This window comes from Geotrypetes seraphini, chromosome 5 (assembly GCF_902459505.1).
Source record: "Geotrypetes seraphini chromosome 5, aGeoSer1.1, whole genome shotgun sequence".
Lineage (NCBI taxonomy): Eukaryota > Metazoa > Chordata > Amphibia > Gymnophiona > Dermophiidae > Geotrypetes > Geotrypetes seraphini.
This window is the reverse complement of record NC_047088.1, coordinates 224,906,612-224,930,172: the sequence shown is the minus strand read 5'-3', so window position 1 is coordinate 224,930,172 and position 23,561 is coordinate 224,906,612. Positions and strand designations below refer to the sequence as shown.

General features: G+C 44.3%; 1 protein-coding gene across 1 annotated transcript in view; it reads left to right on the top strand.

The window, feature by feature from the left end:
- ACVR2A (activin A receptor type 2A) overlaps window positions 1-23,561 on the top strand; it is a 162,069-nt gene that overhangs the window by 18,198 nt on the left and 120,310 nt on the right. Inside the window, exon 2 of the mRNA XM_033945599.1 lies at window positions 15,165-15,372. Coding sequence (XP_033801490.1) covers window positions 15,165-15,372 — 208 coding nt within the window. The remainder of the gene's footprint in view (window positions 1-15,164; window positions 15,373-23,561) is intronic.

Genomic DNA, 23,561 nt, shown 5'->3' with positions numbered 1-23,561 from the left:
GAATTCATGGTGAATTCTGTGATGGAGAGCTGGCCAGGTCCTGTTGCAGCAAAGCATCCCCAAACCATGACACTTCCACCTCCATGCTTCACAGTTGGTATGAGGTTTTTTCCTGGAATGCTGTATTTGGTGTATGCCAAACATATCCTCTTTTCTGGTGTCCAAATAATTTAATTTTAGACTCATCTGTCCATAGAACACTATTCCAGAAGTCCTGGTGTTTGTCTACGTTCTCTTTGGCAAACTTTAATCTGACCTTGATGTTTCTCTTAGAGAGCAAAGGTTTCCTCCTTGCACACATTCCATGTAAGTTAAATTTGTGCAGTCTCTTTTTGATTGTAGAGGCATGCATTTTCACATTAACAGTAGCAAGAGCCTGCTGTAGGTCCCGTGATGACATTTTAGAGTTTTTGGAGACTTCTTTTAGCATCTTGCGGTCTGCTCTGGGGGTTAACTTGCTTGGACAGCCAAACCTGAACATGTTGGCAGTTATTTTGAAAGTCCTCCACTTCTTGTACGCTATTTTCCGGACTGGAATGGCTAATGTCAAATTCTTTCGAGATCTTTTTAAATCCCTTACCAGTCATATGACTGTATATCCAATCTTGTTCTGCTTAAATAGCCTTCTGTTGTAATTTATCACCATTCTCACCCCATCCCCACAAGCTTGTTCTCCGTCCCTGCCCCATCCCTGCGATCTTGATCCCCACAAGCTCGGTTTTCGTCCCGCAAACTGTCTGATCCCATCCTCACAAGCCTTGAATAGTTATGATTTTAGATTGAACTTTTATTTTATTAAAGTATAAAAAGAAACAATATTCTGTACAATTATCATTTTATAAACACAAATAATACAGAGCAAGGATCAACAAAACCCCTGCCTCTCCTCCCCTTCACAAATATCCCGTCCATTATCATGAAAACTGAACAAACCAAATTACTACAGAATGCTACATAGAAAAATCAAGCTAACAGAATACTTCAAAGTCACACAGGAATAGTGTTAGGGGAGTGTAACTAAGGCAGCTGATCCCTAGCCAGGGAGAGCCCTAAACCAGCTAGAAGCTAAAAAATCACAGCCTGGGCTTTGTGGTCCCCAGTTATATTTTAACATCTACTCTAGCAGGATACATATTTCAAATCTGAAATTTCCCTAGCAACAGCAGCAGATGAATCCAGAGACCAATGGGATAGCCCACATCTACCAGCAGGCGGAGATAGAGAAACTGATTAACAGGTGGTCCTATTGGCTGGCACTCCTCCTGTTTATCCAGTATTCTCTATCTCCCAGCAGGAAAAGGTCGCTATTCAACTAGCTCCTGAATTCTGGCTGTAACTGGAACTTTATTTTCTCCTGTTGAGGTTTCTCTTCAGTGAGACTGCCATTCTGTTTCTCCTGTTGAGGTTTCTCTTCAGTGAGACAGGGGTGTCCGGCTGAACGGTGCCGGCTTTAGGGGTTACACCTGGGCCCCCCCCCAGGTCCCTGCCTCACCCTCCCTCCATTGCTAGAGGGTCTGACTGGGTCTCAATTTTTTTCTTCTTTCCCTTCTCTGTTAAAAAAAAAAAAAAGAGACCACAGTTGCTGCATTCTGCTGTTACTGCTGATCAACCAGCTTTAACTTGCTTCAACCTGCCCTAACAACAAGCTTGTGAGTATGTCTGTTTTTTTACTATCGGTTGAACTTCAGGTTCTGTTTGGGAGTCTTAGTAATGTGGGTTCGGTCAACGTATGTTTAAGAAATGGATATTTTATTGAGGCTAAGTTTTATGATTAGAAATCCGTGGAGGGAGCCAGGACTTCCCGCCCTTTGCATGCACGCGCTTGGTTTCCTTGTTGGTTACAGCGCGGCAGTAGCGGTGCGATTTCATGCTCGCACTTGTTCTCATTGTTGGGTTTCAGTGCAGCAGTAGTCCTGTTTATTCTGAGGCTCTCTTTCATCGGTGTTTGTCACAGCCATGTGCAGCTGATTGTGCAGGTGCCGGTTTATAGCAGCGCGCATGAGATGGGACATGTATTTTTCCGGCGCTGTGGGCCGTTCTTCTGGTTATTCCCTGAGTCTGATTTGCTTTCTAAGCAAGCCGCGGCAGGGTAAATTTTGCGGGGCTTGAATCCGACTATGTTTCTAGGAGCGTTGATGCAGCAGCCATGTGTCAGCGAGAATCAGGCGTGCGCTTGGGTCTCCGGCGATGGCGGGAGAGCTGCAGCATTCCGGTAGTTTATTTCCAGCTGACTTTGGTCAGGGTATGCCGGGGCTTCTCTCCTTTCCGGTTCAGACAAGTTGTACGTGTTTCACCAGCTTTGGGACAAGCTTGGGCAGATTTAGATGTCTATGTCTATGTTCCTGCTGTACTCTCTTGAAGGAAGCTGCTTGTTTAATCGGACTCTGGGCACTCAAGGGGTTTACCAGAGAGACTCTGACCTGTGCTAGGTCACCCAGTCTCGGTTTGTCTCCGGACTGGGGTGACATACGGCAACTCATGGCACGGTGAGATCAGCAATAAGATAGTGCCCTGTACTTCACACAGGTATCTCATTGTCTCTCTTGGGGTCCCTGCAGATTGAGCCTTTGTCTGTTGGTAGCTGTCCTTATTTGGGCCTCTTTGCTGAGCTGCATGTGTCTAGTAGTGGCACAGGATATATATGCCTAAAGGTAGTATTTCTGAGGGGGCCTGGACTTCAGATTTCCATGCTTATCACGCTGGTTTCTCCTGTCGCCATTTTCTCATGGCACATGCTAGTCGGGCCCCCCGACCAGACAGGAAGAGCTGTACAGCTCCGTTTAACCAAGAGCCAGTTACCTATTCTATCAAACCCGCAGAGGATCACGCACTATATGGCTGTTAGCCTCATCCCTGAAGCTCTCATTAGCGATGTGAGCTTTGTCTGATACCTGTAAGGATGCTGTTGTTTTCCACGGGGCAGTAGATGCAGCATCTTGATTGAGTCTAGTACGTATTCACTTTTAAGGACATACGTATTTCGCTCATGTTGCATGGGGTTAGTACTGTTTTCATGGTTCCAGTATATTCCTCTTTACATTGTGAAACTTGATTTTTCTTAGGAGAATCTTCTTGCAGATCCTATAGTCTCATCCTGCCATTCCCTGACCTTCTGCACTTCATTCTGAGGGGATCGTGACTTCTTCCAATAACTCTTCAGGCTCTCTCATGAGGGAGAAGACGCTATAGTGTCAGGTCAGGGGGCTGTGAAGATTTTTCAGGATGCTTGCATCTTTGCATCCTCCTCAGGTTTCCAGTAGAGAGCTGAACGGGGATGACGGGAATCCCGCGGGACCCGCGGGTTCCCCCTTCGGGTCACGGGGATCCCGTGGGGACGCCCCTAGGGTCGCGGGGATCCCGTGGGGACACCCCCTAGGGTCCCGGGGATCCCGTGGGGACGCCTCCGAGGGTCGCGGGGTTCCTGGGGGGCTGGATGTACCCAGTCGCGCAGCTCTTCTCCCTACCTTCTCTGCTTGCAGCACAGAGCCGAATGGAAGTCTTCCCGACGTCAGCGCTGACGTCGGGAAGACTTCCGTTTGGCTCTGTGCTGCAGGCAGTGCAGGTAAGGAGGAGAGTAGCCTCGCGGTTCGAGTGGCTACCAAGGGAGGGGGCGGTCCACCCCGCCCCGGTTGCAGCACAGCCGGCCAGGTACCCTTACTTTTGTGGCACTTCCTCGACCGACCGACAACAGCCCCGGTCCGACAATCCTCCCTGCTCTGTAGCCGCGAATCTAAATTATCTTCTTACAGCAGCTGTAATAAGGTAATTTAGATTCGCAGTTAAGGGCAGGGAGGTTTGTCGGACCGGGGCTGTTGTCGGTCGGTCGGGGAAGTGCCACAAAAGTAAGGGGACCTGGCCGGCTGTGCTGCACCCGGGGCGGTAGAGAAGGAGGGGGGAGAAGGACGCTGAAAGGCCATGGGGAAGACGGGAGGGGGGGAAGGACTCTGAAAGCACTTGAAGACAGAGGAGGGAGAAGGACGCTGAAAGCACATGGGGAATACAAAGGGGTGGAGAAGGACGCTGAAAGGCCATGGGAAGGGCGGGGGGGGAAGGACTCTGAAAGCACTTGTGGAAGACAGAGGGATGAGAAGGATGCTGAAAGCACATGGGGAAGACAAAGGGGTGGAGAAGGATGCTGAAAGGACATGGGGAAGACGGGGGGGTGGAGAAGGACGTTGAAAGGCCATGGGGAAGACAGAGAGGGAGAAGGACGCTGAAAGGACATGGGGAAGCAGAGGGGGGAGAAGGACACTGAAAGCACATGTGGAAGACAGAGGGGGGAGAAGGAAGCTGACAGGACATGGGGAAGATGGGGGGAGAAGGACGCTGAAAGGAAATGGGGAAGAGAGAGTAGGGAGAAGACGCTGGCAGAGAAGAAGACAGATGCCAGACTATGGGGGGAGCGGAGAGAAGAAGATGGGTGCCAGACCAATTTGGAAGGGGGAAGAAAGGGAGAGGCACAGTAACAGAGCAAATGGAAGATGCAGAAGGAAGAGAGACAGTGGATGGAAGGAATTGAATGAGAACATGAGGAAAGCAGAAATCAGGCAACAAAGGTAGGAAAAGAATTATATTTCTTTTTTTTTATTTTGCTTCAGGATAAAGTAGTATATTAGTTGTGTTGATAAAAATTTATAAACAGAGGCTCTGGTAGAAACCCGTTTGCAAAGTATGTATTCTTCCCAATTAATATTTTCAAATTAATAAAGTCTTTTTGCTTATTTGTAAATGGGTTTCTACCAGAGCCTTTAATTCAGTAGCATAATTAAATGAAATAACTATTTCTGAAGTTTATATGGACGGGCGGGGACGGAGGGGATTCCTCACGGGGACGGGTGGGGACGGAGGGGATTCCTCGCGGGGACGGGTGGGGACGGAGGGATTCCTCACGGGGACGGGTGGGGACAGGTGGGATTCCTCACAGGGACGGGTGGGACTTTGGCGGGGACGGGTGGGATTTCTGTCCCCGCGCAACTCTCTAGTTTCCAGTTCGTTCTTGGAGTCTCTATGTTTTGTGTTTCCCTTTTCAGTGTTACTGGTCCTACAGTTCTTGTAGTTCTTCGGGAACTAAGGGACGGTATCTTTTCCTCAGTTCTTCACATGTGCATCTTCGAATTTGCACAGCGCTCTTTTCTCCTGTTCTATTTATAGGTATCTCGGGGTGATGTTTTTATTCATATAGGAGAGACATGTGTTTCTTTCCGGAGACTTGGGCATGGGGTCTCGGTCTCAGATTGGTATTCTTCTTCGCTTAGCATGACCAAGAGTATGGGATTCTGTACAGTTTCTGGGATCCATATTGCTGACTCCACTGGGAACTTCGGCTTGCTTTTCCCTTCTTACGCTACAGCAGTCACTTTTGTTCCGGTGGTTCCCGGGATCTCAGGGCTCCAATTTTTTGGTATGCTCCTCCTCCATCGCTCTGTATGATTTGGTGGCTCAGCGCGATTTCTCTTTTCAAGGCATTCCTCGGTCTTTGCTGGACTAGCTCATGACCACCGACCATGTCGGGTTGGGGGGCTCGATGGCTTCCATCCTCAGCTCCAGGAGTCTTCAGAGGCGACTCAGTACTTGTTCATTCTTCTATTCTTGAGCAGGGTCAGGCTACCTTTCTGGAGCTTCAGATCATTCTTCCGGATTGCCGCTGAGGGTCCTTTTGGTCAGTATTAGGATGAGGGTATTTCTCTACAGCTTGGGCAGTAGGTGTTGTACTCAGTTGGCAGGTGAAGTTGTTCTGCTTCAATGGGTGGACTCTCATCTTCGTCTTCTGTTGGCAGATCCTTTTATGGATCAGGATAAGAGTTTGGATAGACTTTCTCTCCGCGGAATCTGAGCATGGCCCATTTCTTGTATGTTACAGTGTACAGCGCTGTGTATGCTCTGGAAAGTGTGCATGTTAGTAATAGTGTAATCTTCTGCATCCTGGATATTGAGATTTGTGGCTCAGGCGTACTAGCTCTTTTTATGGACGTGAGATCTCCTTGACCTAGACCTCATGGCCTCGTCTCTCAATTCTAAGCTTCCTAGCTTCTTCGGTGGGCCCAGGGAGTGGGAGTTAGAGGGGGTAGCTGCATGGCTCCTTTCTCGCCTCTACCTTCTCTTTTTCAGTGTTTTCCGCTGGCTGATGATGGCTTGGATTTGCCATCTCAAGCTCGCTTTCCGGTCACAGTATTTGTAGAATCTCTGGATTGGCGGCACTATCCTTACTATGCGGATTTAATGAGTCTTTCGACAGCCGGACTAAGAAGTTTCCTGGTATCTCCGGCTTTGCTCGCCTAGGGTCCGATCAACATGGATATTTGTACTACTTTAGTATTACGACCTAGTTTTTTGAAAAATCATGGCTGATGTGTAAGGGTTATGCGAAGCAGGTTGTTTCTTCTCTTATCCAGGTGCTACGGATGTCTTCTCCTGTGGCTTCTGCTTCCTTTTGGAGGTTTTTCCTTTCTTGGGTGCTTCTTAACATTTGAACCACTCCAGAGTTCCTTTTTGGCACAAGTGTATTGCCGGGGGCTTAGCATTCAATTCCCTTCAGCTTCTAGTGCCATTCTTGACTTGTTACAAGGGCTAGGTATATTGCTCTTCGCTTACTTCTCAGCTTCATGTAGTTCAGTTCCTAAACAGAGTGGGGTATATTCATGCGCCTCTTAGAAAGCCCGGTTTGGAGTACAATCTTCACGTACTTCTTCTCAGTTTACCGAAGGGTTCATTTCATCCTTGTCTTTTGGGACTCTAAAGGGTTGTGCCGTTGAACATGGGGTTTGTTGTGGCCATGGCTTCAGCTCTGCAGTTTTCTATGTTGCAAGCCTTGTTCAGCGGGGATTCCTATTTCTGATTTCCGAAATATGGGGTATCAGTTCGGATGGTACCACTATTTCTTTCTAGAGGGGTGTCATCCTTTCTTTTATGTCATGCTCACTTTTCTTTCCTTCTTCCTGGGAGGAGAAATTGGGAGCAGTGCTTTTATTCACTGCATTTTTTGGTACGTACGTAGCGTTCTTCGCGAGCTCGGTTTCTAACGACTTTTAGTTGTTTATATCTCCTTTTTGTAGTCTTCAAGGGACGCCTCAAACGTATGGCGGCGTCCGAAGCCTCCATCGCTCGATTGGTCCAGGAAGACATTCTTTATGCTTGCTTGCTGGCAGGGAAGCGGTTGGCGAAAGAACTTCATGACCATTCCGCTGGAGCGATGGCTACTTCTTGGGCTCGGCCCAGAGGTTTTTTCCTTGGAGGAGATTTGTCTCGCGGATAATTGGTCTTCCGAGAGTGCTTTCTCTCCGCATTTCTGCTTGGATGTGGGGGCGCATGCGATAGGGGCGTTTTGTGCTTCGGTTGTTGCGGAGGCGGCGTTTGCTTCCCAACCAGATTGAGGATTGCTTTGCTACATCCCATTAGTCTCTGAATTCATCTGCTGCTGTTGCTAAGGAAGGAAAAATTATGTTCTTACCTGTTAATTTTCTTTCCCTTAGACGCAGCAGATGAATCCAGAGCCCCACCCTTTCTGGATATTGTCTCTCGGTTTTTTCTTTTGCAACTTTCGCAGTTTGTTATTATGGCAGGTTGTTTTCTATATTATTGCATTTTGAGATTTGTTATGGGAAATAAGTTTTTTACATGCTATGCCTATTGATGGTTACGGGTGCTTGGGCAAGGAGCTATACTGGATAAACAGGAGGAGTGCCAGCCAATAGGACCACCTGTTAATCAGTTTCTCTATCTCCGCCTGCTGGTAGATGCGGGCTATCCCATTGTTCTCTGGATTCATCTGCTGCGTCTAAGGGAAAGAAAATTAACAGGTAAGAACATAATTTTTCCATTCTAATCACAAAATATAAAATAAATATTTTTTCTATCTTTTGTTGTCTGATAATTTTGTTCTTCAAATCACATTGGTCTCAGGCTCTGGTTTTGGGTTCCTTCTATCTTCATCATGGCATGGCTGGCTCCTGAAGGTAAAATAGGTGTGAGAGGAGCTGGGGAGGAGATGTTGAATCTGACCCGGGCACAATTTTTTTTACTGCAGGAGCAAGACTTATTTTACCGCTCCCACTAGGTAGTAAAAAGTCTTGTCCCTGTTCCCACAGAGTGGTAAAAGGTCTCTGTTTCTGCGGATTTATGGTAGTGACAAGAGTTTAGCATGGTCCCCGTGTCATTCTCTACTCTAGATCTCAAATCAATTGAGATCCAGCTGAAAAATTTACATGGTTACAGTTGAGCCTACAGGGAACATACACACAAATTTTTATTCAATTTGGAGGAGGTTGAGTGGGAATGATTTTCAATATTGGACTACCTGACACAGAATGACCCCAAAACAAGATTATAAATCTTGAATAAGATGTTTGTGAAACAAAAAAAGTCTTAAACCATTCATGAAAGAGCCTATAAGAAGACAATTGTCTAATCCCCTTTGGCAGGGGGTCCCCAACCCATGGGCTGCGGGTCCTTGCGCAACATCTTTCCATCCCCCATCCCACTCAGCAGAACCCCACCGATCCTCCCACCGCGAGCCCAACATACCTCTGTTCCAAACAGCAATGGGGCAGCACTGAACAGACAACGAATCAATTCACCGAAGTGAATTGATTCAAATTGGGTAGCACTAATATTGACAACAAATTCAAAGCATTGTACTCAGGATAGCTGATGAGCAGCATTTGAATTGACTGTGAAGCATGATTTGTCTTTGAAATTGTTACTCTTTCTTCACCATATTGTTCTTTGATCACATTACTTTTTCATCTTAATGAGTCCCAATAGAGAGGTTTCAAAAATGGTGAAAGAAAGCCAAAAGTGCTTAAGAGGGAAGCAGAGTAAAGATGTGAAGTTATCCCCATCATCTTCTCAGCATCCTGAAGATATAAGGAAAAACACAATTTGAAGTGTCTGTAGAAGAGTTAGAGTTTATAACACTGAATGATGAGGTAGATATAATATGCATCTCAGAGACCTGGTAGAAGATGGACAATCAATGGAACATTGTGTTACCTGGGTACAAATTATATCGCAATGATAGATCAAATTGGAGGGGAGGGGGGTTTGAACTCTATTTTAAAGAGGGAATTGAGTCTAACAAAATTAACATTCTGCACAACACAGATGACACTGTGGAATCCATATGGACAGAATGAGCAGACAGATGAAGAAATGTTTTCAGAGATTAGGAAAGCTGGCAAATTGGGCAACTACCCCAACGTTGACTGGATAAATGTTACATCTGGGAGTGCTAGGGAGGTAAAATTCCTAGACGTCATAAATGACTGCTTCTTGGAGCTTCTATTCCAGGAACCGACAAGAGGGGGAGCTATTTTAGATTTGGTCCTTAGTGGAATACAGGACATAGGATAGTTTTTCACAAGTACCTAATTTCATTTTAGTTTGATATTTTTCAAACCGCATAGGTCAGTAAAATGCAGGAGCGGTATATCAAGTCTTAAATAAACATAGTATAAGAACATAAGAAGTTGCCTCCGCTGAGGCAGACCAGAGGTCCATCTCGCCCAGCGGTCCGCTCCCGCGGCGGCCCATCAGGCCCATTGCCTGAGCAGTGGTCCCAGACTATCCCTAAAACTACTTCTACTCCTATCTGTACCCCTCAGTTCCTTTATCCTCTAGGAACCTATCCAAACCTTCTTTGAAGCCTTGTAACGTGCTCCGGCCTATCACAGCCTCCGGAAGCGCATTCCATGTATCCACCACCCTCTGGGTGAAGAAGAACTTTCTGGCATTTGTTCTAAACCTGTCCCCTTTTAATTTCTTCGAGTGCCCCCTTGTACTTGTGGTTCCCCATAATCTGAAAAATCTGTCCCTGTCTACCCTTTCTATACCCTTCAGGATCTTGAAGGTTTCTATCATGTCTCCTCTAAGTCTCCGCTTTTCCAGGGAGAACAGCCCTAGCTTTTTCAGTCTGTCAGTATATGAGAGTTTTTCCATACTCTTTATCAGTTTAGTTGCTCTTCTCTGGATTCCCTCAAGTACCGCCATGTCCTTCTTGAGGTACGGCGACCAGGCCTGGACACAGATGCGGGCGCACCATTGCACGATACAGTGGCAGGATGACCTCCTTCGTCCTGGTCGTGATACCCTTCTTAATGATACCCAACATTTTGTTTGCTTTTCTTGAGGCTGTGGCGCACTAGGCCGACGCCTTCAGGGTTGTGTCTACCATCACTCCCAGGTCTCTTTCAAGGTTACTTACCTCTAGCAGTGATCCCCCCATTTTGTAGCTGAACATCGGGTTCTTTTTCCCTACATGCATGACCTTGCATTTCCCTACGTTAAAGCTCATTTGCCACTTTTTGGCCCATTCTTCTAGTGTTGTTAGGTCCCTTTGCAGATCTTCGCAGTCTTCCATGGTTTCTACCCTGCGGTAGAGTTTGGTGTCATCCGCAAATCTAATAACTTTGCAGTTTGTTCCCACCTCCAGGTCATTAATAAATATATTGAACAGGAGCGGTCCCAGCACCGACCCCTGCGGAACTCCGCTCATAACCCATTGCCAGTCTGAGTAATGGCCCTTTACTCCAACCCTCTGTTTCCTGCCTGCCAGCCAGTTTTTGATCCATCGGTGGACCTCCCCTTGCACTCCGTGTTTCCACAGCTTTTTAAGCAGCCTTTCGTGCGGTACCTTGTCGAAGGCTTTTTGAAAGTCAAGGTAAATGATGTCGATGGATTCCCCTTTATCCACCTGGCTGTTAAGTACAATAAGTTTGTGAGGCATGACCTACCCTTGCAGAAGCCCATTGTTTTCTATGTGTTCACAGATGCTGTTCTTAATCAGTGCTTCCATCATCTTTCCCGGGACCAAGGTCAAGCTCACCGGCCTGTAGTTCCCCGGGTCCCCCCTTGAACCCTTCTTGAAGATGGGCGTGACATTTGCAATTTTCCAGTCCTCCGGGATCTCTCCAGTATTTAAAGATAGGTTACATATTTGGCGAAGTGGCTCTGCTATTTCGTTCTTTAGTTCCTTGAGAGTATGAGAGGTTACTGTGTGTGATCATAATGTAATCAAATTTGAGTAGATAACTGGAGTGACGTTTCTAAAGAAATATACTGTAGCGGCAAGGACGACTATGATAAAATGAGGAAAATGGTTAAAAAGAAGCTAAAAGGGTCTATGGCAAAGGTCAGAAGTGTAAACTAGATGTGGATGTTATTTAAAAATACCATCGTGGAAGCTATGTATTAAAAAAGGTGGAAAGAAGAGAAAATGAGAACTGACGAGGTTAAAATGTGAAGTGAAAGAAATTGTTACAGCCAAGAGAATATCATTTTATGAATGGAAAAAGAATCCCAATGAATAAAATAAGAGGCATAAGCACTGGCAAGTTAGATGCAAAACATTGATAAAGAAAGCTAAACAACAATATGAAGTACAACTTGCCAAAGAGGCAATAATTCAGTAACGGTTTTTTTTTTTAGGTAAATCAAAAGCAGAAAACCTGTAAAGGAATCTGTGGGACCGTTGGATGATCAAGGAGTAAAAGGTATCAGGGAGGATAAGACCATAGCGGAGAGACTGAATGAATTCTTTGCTTCGGTCTTTACGGAAAAAGATGTAAGAAATCTTCCAGAACCAGAAATGGTTTTCAAGGATAATGTGGAGGAGCAATGGAAAGAAATCTTTGGTGAACCTGGAGATGTACTAAGCTAAATCACCTGGACTGGATGGTATACATTCCAAGGTACCAAGAGAACTCAAACATGAAATTGCTTATGTTAGTGATCTGTAATCTGTTGCTAAAATCGTCGGTAATACCTGAAGATTGAAGGGTGGCCAATGTTTTGCTGATTTTTAAAAAGGGTTAGAAACATAGAAAGATGACGGCAGAAAAGGGCCAAGGCCCATCAAGTCTGCCCACTCTATAGACCCTCCCCTTAAGATTAGCCAATGTTTTGCCCTGACCCACGTAGGGATCCCACATGGGCGTCCCATTTATTCTTAAAATCTGGCATGCTGCTGGCCTCGATTACCTGTACTGGAAGCTTGTTCCATTGATCAATCACTCGCTCCGTGAAGAAATACTTCCTGGTGTCGCCGTGAAATTTCCCGCCCTTGAGTTTGATCGGGTGCCCCCTTGTGGTTGAGGGGCCTCTGAGAAGGAAAATGTTATCTTCCACTTCTATACGTCCGGTGACGTATTTAAACGTCTCAATCATGTCTCCCCTCTCCCTGTGTTCCTCGAGAGTGTAGAGCTGCAAATTGTTTAGTCTTGCTTCGTACGAGAGACCTTTAAGCCCTGAGACCATTCTGGTGGCCATCCTTTGGACCAACTCGACCCTCTGCACGTCTTTGCGGTAATGTGGCTTCCAGAATTGCTTGCAGTATTCCAGATGAGGTTTTACCATGGTCCTGTACAATAGCATTATGACAGCAGGCTTTCTGCTGACGAAACTTCTACGGATGCAACCCAGCATCTGCCTTGCCCTTGAGGAAGCCTTCTCCACCTGATTGGCAGATTTCATGTCTGCACTAATGATTACTCCTAAATCTCGTTCCGCTGAAGTCCTGGTCAAGGTTTCCCCGTTCAAGGTATAAATTCTGCACGGGTTTCTGCTACCTAGGTGCATGACCTTACACTTCCCAGCATTGAAGCCCAGCTGCCAGGTTGAAGACCAGCATTCCAATGTACGCAGGTCCTGCGCCATACTATCTTGTAAATTGCTCTCGCTTACCATATTACATAGTTTGGCGTCGTCGGCGAATAATGTTACTTTACCTTGAAGCCCTTGAGTCAGATCTCTTATGAATATGTTGAAGAGGAGCGGACCCAAGACCGAGCCCTGCGGCACCCCGCTGGTCACCTCCGATGTCTCAGAGAAAGTACCGTTAACCATCACCCTCTGAAGTCTGCCACTCAGCCAATCATTGACCCATGCCGTTAGTCTCTCCTAACCCCATCGATTTCATCTTGTTTAACAGTCTGCGGTGTGGGTTCCAGGGGAGATCCGGGAGAATTACAGACCAGTAAGCCTGACCTTGGTGCCGGGCAAAATATTGGAAACAATTATAAAAAATAAAATTGTGGAATATGTAGACAAACATGATTTAATGAGACAGCATGAGTTCAGCTGGCCCAGAACTTCCTCTCCGAAGTCAGAATTGACATTGGAGATGAAGTCTTGTGGGTCCGGCGCTTGTACGCTCCTGGCCTGGCTTGGGGAGGCAGGAAGAAAAAGATTGCAAAGGCAACACGATCGACTTGTGTTGCCTTTGCGATCTACTTGTCGATCACGATCGACCGTTTGGGCACCCCTACCTTAAGAAATTGGAAGACTGGGCGTCCAAATGGCAGATGAAATTTAATGTGGATTAATGCAAAGTGATGCACATTGGGAGGAATAATCCAAATCATAGTTACTGGATGCTAGGGTCCACCTTAGGTTTCAGCGTATTGCCCATCAGTGATGCGGCAGAGGGAAGCCCTAGCAGGCCAGGCCGTGAAGCAGACAGTTCAGAGTGATGCCACTGCTTTAGGAGGCCTCGGAGGTATGTCGGTCTCACGGTGGGAGGGTTGGTGAGGTACTGCTGCACAGGGGGATGGGAGGGAGGGTTAGAAAACTGCTGCACAAGGAGGTGGGCGGGAGGGGTAGAAAGCTGCTGCTGAGGACGATGGGAGGGGAGGAAATATACAACACATGGGGGAGAAAGCAGAGAAGAAGAATTGGGGTGGAGGAAGGGATAGATGAAGCAGAGGTAGAAAGCAGTGAGGGAGAAATCCTTCATATCGTGGGAGGGAGATATGTATGGAGAAGAGAGAGAGAGAAAAATGTTGAACATAGGGTTGGAGAGCAGGGAGAGATGATGCACAGGGAGAAAGAAGGAACTTTGCACAAGATAATGGAGGGGAGGAAAGGAGAGATGCTGCATGGAGAATAGAGAGGTTTGACCCAGGGCACAAGGCAGGGAGAGAAAGAGATGGTAGACAGTGGCAAAGAAACAAATGTTGGATATGGCAGTGGAAGGTAGAAAAAAAATGTATTTTATATTTGCAGTATGTCAGATTTGAAATGTGTATCCTGCCAGAGCTGGTGTTAGGTCCTAGCTCACGCTCGCTGTCTTAACAGAGAGAGGAAAAGTATTTTTGGTTTATTTTCTTTACATCACAGCACAGGCATAGGGTGGGTGAAGTGGCTACAAAATAAATCTGCCAGGATGTTTGAATAAAATGCCCGATTGGGTAGGAAAATCGAATCAAAAATTTTTTCCAGAATCATGCAGCTTTAATTATTAGAAAGCCACAAATTTCTAATTAAAATTTATCTCATTATTTCAGTGCCTGTCTACATCTCCAACATATTTTAACATTAAACACAGGTTGAAACCTTGGTGTACTTACAGGCCTATTTTATACTATTAGGAATAGCGGGTCAGAAATGTGGCTCAGTGAGTTTTGTAGCCAATAATTGCTCTTTCAAATGGTGCAAAAAAGAAGAAGATTGGAGGATGTATGGTTGTAAAATTAAATATAGATAAAAATATGCATAAAATGTTTTTCAACAATCTTAATAAAGTTTTATCACATAAAGAAAGAACATTGTGTCTAAAAATTTATGGGGCAGTAACTGGCCATATAAAATCTGAGATCTATTGGGCTTTCTGTTCAGGAGCTATGTTGTCAGATATTTGCCTGTACATTTCTCAACACTTTCTCATTAACTTTGTGGTCCCCCGGTGATGCACCAAAGCATGGAACAAAACAATGGCCCCAATAATGAGGCCCCTAACTTTGGAAGAAGATGAAATCATGCTCTCAGATTTTGCAAGTATTCATTGCATGTCCTATTATACTTCCACTAAAAATTTCATCAACTTCTGAGAAGGTCAATGAGGAGGACTAGATCACTTTGACATGGAATGGCCCTTTCTTTTATGTTTTCATGTAAGATTTTTAAATGATTGTTAGATATTTTTTTGTCCCAGTGACTGTCTAGTTTCATTTTGTAATCTGCTTTTTTGGGGGGAGAAAGTGGATTAGAAATAAAATAACACTAAAAACAGAAAAAATAAGTTTATTTAGCTAATAATTGCTTACCGCTTGTTTTTATTGAAAGATAAGAATAAAGTTTTGATAATTAAGATGTTACTCATATGTAAGGCAAACCTATTTTTTATTTCAATATGTTAATAAAGCACTGATTCAGTTAATTTTGTTTCTTTCTAGGAGCTATACTTGGCAGATCAGAAACACAAGAGTGCATCTACTACAATGCAAACTGGGAAAAAGACAAGACAAATCGTAGTGGTATTGAGCCTTGTTATGGTGATAAAGATAAAAGGCGGCATTGTTTTGCTACATGGAAAAATATTTCCGGGTCCATTGAAATAGTGAAACAAGGTTGCTGGTTGGATGATATCAACTGTTACAACAGGTAGATTGTTTTCTACATGTTTTTACAGTTTAAAATGTAAGCATTATTTAGAATTATAGCGTAATAAATACCAAGATAAATCAGTTACATACCTGTTCTGTTTTTCATCCTCATTAATTTTAAGTACTGTATTTTTCGCTCTATAAGACACACCCAACTGTAGAGGAGGAAAAACCAAGGAAAAAAATTCTGAACCAAATGGTGTACCCTGTCCCACCTCCCTACCCTGTACCCCCTCTGGTGGTCTAGTGGTAGGCTGGGACAAGAAGGTACAGGGAAGGTAAATAGTCAGGAGTTTTAGGTAAGCTTGTTTATTATTCCAAAGGCTATGGTAGCTGAAGATTGCTACTTGCAATATGGCTCATAAAAGCATGTGTTGCAATATGAAGTGCAGCCTCTGTGAAATGTCAATGAAAGTACTAAAAGACTCCTGGTTCAGAACAATAGACAGCTGTGAAAGCAATAGAAATGCCACAAAACTTACCTTATCAGAGGGAACTCCTCATACCAGATGGGAATGTCAATATTGGCAGGAAACAATGAAAACAGAAAGTGGCCCTCCAAGGAAAAGGGCAAGTGCAATAGAATAGAAAGCCCCCGGTGATTCCTTGAGGAGTTAACGTCGGTAGACAGTAGCAGGGCATTAAATAATGATGTTTGCTGTGGAGGTCTAGTGGTAGGCAGCGCCCCCCTCCTCCCCCCCATACCTTTTTTTTTTTTTTTTTTACTTCTGTTGTCCAGCGCTGTTTTGCCTCCCTGGCTGGACGGCTGCCTCCTCTCTTGTGGCAGAGCGGCACACAAGGCAGATGCAAGCTTTTTGCGCTCCTGCCTGGTCCCACGCCACTCCCTGAATGGCTGCCATCGGGAGTCACGAGAACTGATGGCAGCCATTCAGGGAGTGTTGCGGGACCAGACAGGAGCGCAAAAAACTCGCGCCTGCCTTGTGCGCCGCTCTGCTGCAAAAGAGGAGGCAGCCGTCCAGCGAGGGAGGGGCAGGAATGCGGAAAGCTTCTGCTGATACAGTGCTGGACCAACAGAAGCAAAAAAAAAAAAAAAGGTACCATACCGGGGGGTGGGGTGGGAGGTGTATATTCACTCCATAAGACACACCTAGATTTCCACCCACTTTTGGGGGGGAGGAAAGTGCGTCTTATGGAGTGAAAAATACGGTAATAATTATATAAGGTGAAATGTTACATACATTGCACTAGAGCACAGTAAACATAAAGAACTACTATTTTGTGTAAATAATTTGTTACTACTTACTCCTAACATACAGAGAATTGTAAAAGTCTTCAAACCAATAGCAGAATGTGAAAAATATATAGCCTAAAAAATGTAAATCAGGATGAATGAAAATAATTTCCTTTTCAAGAAAAGAAGAATTCAGAAGTTGTGGGTTATACCCATCTTTCAGCAGATGGAGATAGAGAGCCCAGAATTGAACTCTGACATGAGAGGCACTGTGCAGGTACAGTGGTGCCTCGCATAACGGACGCCTCGCACAGCGAACGCTGCGCACAACGAACTTTATGTCTTGATCCGTACAACGAACTTCGTTTCACACAACGAAGTCGCCCGAGCTGCATCCTTCCGCGCAGGCACTGCGCTTAACTGCCCTCTCTCCGCCTGGCTCCCTCTTGCCCCCCCGACTCCCCGACACGATCGGGGCAAAAAGGAGCCCAAGCCCTCTTGCCCCGCCGATTCCCCAACTCCCCACACAATATCGGGCCAGGAGGGAGCCCAAGTCCTCCTGGCCACGGCGACCCCCTAACCCCACCCTGCACTACATTACGGGCAGGAGGGATCCCAGGCCCTCCTGCCCTCGACGCAAACCCCCCTCCCCCCAACGACCGCCCCCCCCTAGAACCTCCGACCGCCCCCCCAGCCGACCCGCGACCCCCCTGGCCGACCCCCACCCCCCTTCCCCGTACCTTTCTGTAGTTGGCCGGACAGACGGGAGCCAAACCCGCCTGTCCGGCAGGCAGCCAACGACGGAATGAGGCCGGATTGGCCCATCCGTCCCAAAGCTCCGCCTACTGGTGGGGCCTAAGGCGCCTGGCCAATCAGAATAGGCCCGGGAGCCTTAGGTCCCTCCTGGGGGCGGGGCCTGAGGCACATGGGCCCAACCCGACCATGTGCCTCAGGCCCTGCCCCCAGGAGGGACCTAAGGCTCCCGGGCCTATTCTGATTGGCCCAGGCGCCTTAGGCCCCACCAGTAGGCGGAGCTTTGGGACGGATGGGCCAATCCGGCCTCATTCCGTCGTTGGCTGCCTGCCGGACAGGCGGGTTTGGCTCCCGTCTGTCCGGCCAACTACAGAAAGGTACGGGGAAGGGGGGTGGGGGTGTCGTGGGGGTCGGCCAGGGGGGTCGCGGGTCGGCTGGGGGGGCGGTCGGAGGTTCTTGGGGGGGGCGGTCGTTGGGGGGAGGGGGGTTTGCGTCGAGGGCAGGAGGGCCTGGGATCCCTCCTGCCCGTAATGTAGTGCGGGGTGGGGTTAGGGGGTCGCCGTGGCCAGGAGGATTTAGGCTCCCTCCTGGCCCGAACAACTAGGGGGGGGGGTCGCCAGGGCCAGGAGGACTTACCGTAAGCACCGTAAGGAGGTAAAGAAGGAGATGTTAGGGCATGTAAAGTAAGGGCATGTAAACAGTACCCGGCGTATAAGATGACCCCCGACTTTGGGGAGGATTTTAAGGTACTGAAAAGTCGTCTTATACGCCGGCAAATACGGTATGTTTTTAGATGTATCTAAATAAAAATAATAACAAAAAATTTATCTTTTTTTATGTCATCTTAGCATATTTTATGCTACAGAACGAATTATTTTTTTTAACATGTATTGTTATGGGAAAACGCGTTTCACATAACGAACTTTTCGCATAACAAACTTGCTCCTGGAACCAATTAAGTTCGTTGTGTGAGGCACCACTGTATTCCAGTTCAGTATTTCTCTGTCTCCAGCAGGTGGAGGTTTCTTCTGCAGTTCCTGGACAAGCTACTTTCAGGCCTATTTTAAGCTAGTAGGAATAGCGGGTCAGCAATGTGACTCGGTGAGTTTTGTAGCCAAAAAATATTCTCTTTCAAATGGTGCAAGAAAGAGATTGGAGGATATATAGTTGTGATATTAAATATAAATTCCAGTTGAGCTGGGAGTCAGGCTCTTCTGTTCATCCTGTTTGGGGGTATGGGCATACCTAGTGATTCTAGGTCCCTTTCCACCCCCTTCCTCATCTTTCCCTTCCTTTTATACTGGCTCCTTCTCCTTTAAAAAAGAAATTCAGACAAACTTGGCATTTGTTTGCAGAGAAGTCTTGGCCAACTTCATAAGAGAAGGGGGTGTTTGAATAGATTTGTCAGCACTTTTCTATTAAGCACCTGATTATTTTGTCATGGCAGCATCGGGGCACGTGCTCTTCCTGTGTGAATTTTCCCTGCTGGTGGCAGGAATCTGAATGTGATGGTCTTAGTCCTGTCCTTGGGCCCAGCTTGACAGGTTGTGCTGCAAGTTTGCAAGGGGAAGCTTTGGCAGTCGTTTTTCCAATTGTTCAGATTACCTCAGGAAATGAGGGAGTGGGGCTATTATGGATCTTTGCATGTCCCTCTCAGCTTCTAAAATGCCACCTATTTATCTTTCTCACTTTTACTGGAGCTACTTCATCTAATACATTCAAAACTGAATTTTAAATAGTAACCTGTTCCTTTAAAGGAGCTACAATGAAATTAGTAGAAATTTTTAAAAAGAACAGAGAAATATCATCCAAATGAAGTGAATCAACTGGCCTGTAATTTTTATATCTTCAGTTATAAAATTCTCCTTCTGATACATGGGGAAAGTTAAACTCCAGCTTACAGCACAATGATCACTCCATGAAAGGGATTTGATATTTAACCTTGTAATATTATTACTAATATTCATTGATGACAACATAAGATCTAATATATGTCCTCCTGAATAGGTAGATATATTTATCCATTGTTTCAAACTCAAATCTGTTATCAAAGAAAGAAAATATTTTGTTTTGCAATCAAACATCTTGTCAACCTGAATATTAAAATCCCCCAATATCAATAAGTTAGGAAACTTAACCGTTAATCTAATCTAATCTTTTTTTTTAAGTTCAATCAGTTTTATTGAATTTTGTAAACAGTACAAAAACACAAAACAGATAACTACAACTATGCATTGCAGTAAAACAGACAGTGTACATTAAGACGTGCATGGGAATGATATTAAAGATAAATAAAGACCAAGATGCAATCATTATATTGTACTAAATACATAGTAACCACTCTGGCATCTATTAAAGAAAGTATTATGATTTACAATAAGTCAAAACAGGACTCCACATTTTGTTGTAGGTGTACTTAGAATTAGTCTTTTCCGCAGCTAACGACTCATATTTGGAAAAAAGACACACAGTATTCCACCAAGAATTACAATGCAACACAGAGAAGTTCTTCCAACTGGATAAAATGGTTTTGATTGCTATAAGAATCAAACATTTAAGCAATCTAGCTTCATATTTATCTGGTTGACAGTTTTTCAAAGCACTAGCACCATAAATGACAATAGCAAGTGACAAATCCTCACTCAAATGCAAAATCTTACTGATGATAGACCATACATCTGTCCAGAACGGCACCAATTGAGTACATGTATAGATCATGTGGTCTAGTGTACCTACATCAGCCATGCAAGACCAACATTTATTAGAGATAGTAGGATCAATCTTAGAGAGTTTGGAAGGTGACCAATAGGCTCTGTGATATAAAAATAGTATAGTATGCCAAATGGCGGTTGATTTTAGGGCCTTAAATGATGTAAGCCAATTTTCAGTCCAATTAAACTGCTCTGTTGGAACTGAGATATCATGAGCCCATATGTCATATAACACCGTAGGTGGAGTATAGATATTTTTGTGTATTAATTTGTACCAGGCCGACGCCTGTCCAGTTGTAGAGTTAATAGTTGCAGCCCATTGCATTAAAGTAGGTAACTCAGTAGTTAGTTTAAACTTCTTAAGATAAGACGATAAGCAGTGTTTTAATTGAAGCCACTTATAGTGATGGGTTTGTTCTAGATCATAATACTTGACAAGTGTTGCAAAGTCCACACATTGAAGATCCACTAATAGTTGATCTATGGACCGCAAGCCCTTCCTTCTCCATGACTTCCACTCTATATAGCGACCCTGAATCTGCAAACATGGATTACGCCATATAGGAGAACCAGTTGTGTTATTCCACTTTATGGGAGCAAGTTTGTCCAATTCACGCAAAGCAGTTATAGTAGAGGATAATATTATATTGTTACTTGATGTATTCTCTTTTTGAGCAAAGGGGAGGAATTTGAGTTTTTCTTCCGGTAATAATGCATTTTCTAATCTCAACCATGCAGGTTGCTGTGAGTTATTGGTATCATCAATCCATTTAGAGCCTTGTCTACATAAGAAGGCTAAATGATATTCGTATAAACTAGGAAAGTTAACCCCTCCATTTTCTTTTGTGCATTTCAATTTCTTTAAAGCAATGCGAGGTGTTTTTGCTTTCCATAAGAACTTAACCATTGCAGTTTCAAATTTCTTGTATGCTGCAGGGGGGAACAAAAACGGTATCATAGATAGTATATACGTAATTTTTGGTGCCAAAACCATTTTGATGGAATCTAGACGACCCCACCACGATAATTTCAAAGGTGACCATCTAGAGGTGGTATTGATGATGATGTCCATTATATAAGAAATGTTAAAGTCCATAGTTTCATCAATTGAGACTCCAAAATAAATTCCCAAATATTTCAGTTTAGTAGGAGCATATTTCAATCCCCGAGACCTTACTTCTTCACCACATGGCAGACCAGAAAGTGGCATAACTTCAGATTTGGTTGAGTTAAGTTTGTAACCAGAGACCAAGGAGTATGCAGCTATAGTTTCCAACACAGCTGGTATAGAGTCCAAATGAGTATAAATTTGAATGTCATCTGCATAAGCAGTCAGTTTAAAATGTATGCCCGCTAGTTGAAATCCAGTGATAGAGGTATTAGCTCTAATATCAATTAGTAAAGGTTCCAAAGCTAAATTAAACAACAAAGGTGACAGTGGACAACCCTGTCTTGTACCTCTCGATGGTTTGAAAGGCGCTGATAGAACATTATTAATGCGAAGTCTGGTAGATGGACATGAATACAAAACTTTAATCATTTGAAGAAAGGATTCCTGAAATCCAAACCATGTTAACACCTTAAATAAAAATGACCATTCCACCCTATCGAAAGCCTTTTCCGCATCCAAGGCTATTGTGACATATGGTAAAGGTGAACTTGATGTAAGCGATATGATATGTGAGAATAAGCGGGAGTTATCACTGGCTAGACGTCCTTTCAAAAACCCATTTTGATCATGATGAATTAATTTCGGCAAGACCAGCTGCAGTCTAGTAGCCAGGAGTTTTGCATAGAGCTTGGCATCAATATTTATCAGCGACAGAGGTCTGTAGTTTGAAACATATATAGGGTCTTTGTCGGGCTTTGGTAACACTATAATTAAAGCTTCCGTAAAGGATCCCATTGCCATACCTCGCTCTGCTAGATAATTCAAGTAGCCTAACAAAAATGGCAACAATATGTCTTGAAAGGCCATGTAGAACTCCACTGTTAAACCATCTGGCCCTGGTGCTTTATTTTTGGCCATGGAGTTTAGAGTCTCTTTGAGTTGAGATAAGTCTAACGGCGAGGTTAATATATCGTTATCACTGTCATCTAACTTAGGACCAGTGAGATTATTGAGGTATATGTCTATATCCTGTGATGCCGGATCCTCAGATTTGTAAAGATCATTATAAAAGGAATAGAATTACTGACAAATTTCCTTGTCTGACATTACAAGTACATCATTGGGTGTTTTAATGGCTGGAATAGTCGTTTTTTCCATCTTCAATTTCAAATATTGTGCCAGTTGATGACCCGCTTTATTAGATGTAGCATAATAATGTGATGCTTGAAGAAGGACCTCGGAAGCAGCAGCAGTGCTCAAAATAAGGTTATATTCATATCGTTTTTTATTCAAAGCAATTTGAAGAGCGATGTTAGAAGAGTCAATTATATATGCAGATTCCATAGATGAAATACAGGATTCCATCTCTTTTAGTTGTTTACGTCGTTCCGATTTTTTCCTAGCAGTAAATGAGATGATTATTCCTCTAATGAATGATTTAAATGCATCCCACGTTGTCTGCCAGCAGGTGTCTTCAACTTTGTTATTGGTGAAATATTCATTGATATGTATATTGACATGTTCTTTGAATGAAGGATCTTGCAGCAACGAGGAATTAAATCTCCATATACCTGTAGTTGTCGGCATAGTAATATCCTTCAATACCAGTGTAATGGCGGAATGATCTGAGACAGTGATTGGTTGAATATCTGTCGTATCCACTTTGTGTAGTAAGGAATAACTTAACAAAAAGAAATCAGTTCTTGAGTAGGAGGCATGAGGTGGAGAGAAGAAAGTATAAGATTTATCATTTTGGTGTTGCAACCTCCAGGGATCTATTAATTTCAACTGATATAAGAGGTCTTGCAGGCAGTACCAAGCTCTGGACTTCCTATATATGGTCCTAGATTTCCTATCTTTATCCGGATTCAAAATCAAATTAAAATCACCTCCTATAAGTATTGGTTGGGAAGCGACAGTGCTGATGTCATTAGCTAAAGCTTCGAAATAAGCAGGACAATCCAAATTAGGAGCATAGATATTGTATGCGTGTATGACAAATTTCCCTATTCCAAGTGTGACACGTACCCATCTGCCCTCCGTATCATGGGAGGAGGAAATTATGTTGATGTCAGGTCGTTTTCTTATTAGAGTAATAACACCATTCCTCCTGCCACTTGCGGGAGAAAACAAGGGAGCATACGCCCATTTGGGGGCTATTTTTTGAGCCTCAGCGTCAGTAAGGTGTGTTTCTTGATAGAATATGAGGTCAGGGTTGTGTTGTTCAGTGTAGCGGAGCAATTTCTGTCTTTTCACCTGATTGTGAAATCCTTTCACATTTAAGGAAAAGCATGTTAAAGACATTGAAATACATCAAAACAGTTATATCTTGAGTCAATACCAAATATTATAGATGACAAAGATTCAATAAACCATCTATTGATAGTATAATACCTGAAATAAAAGGATGAAGTAAGAAC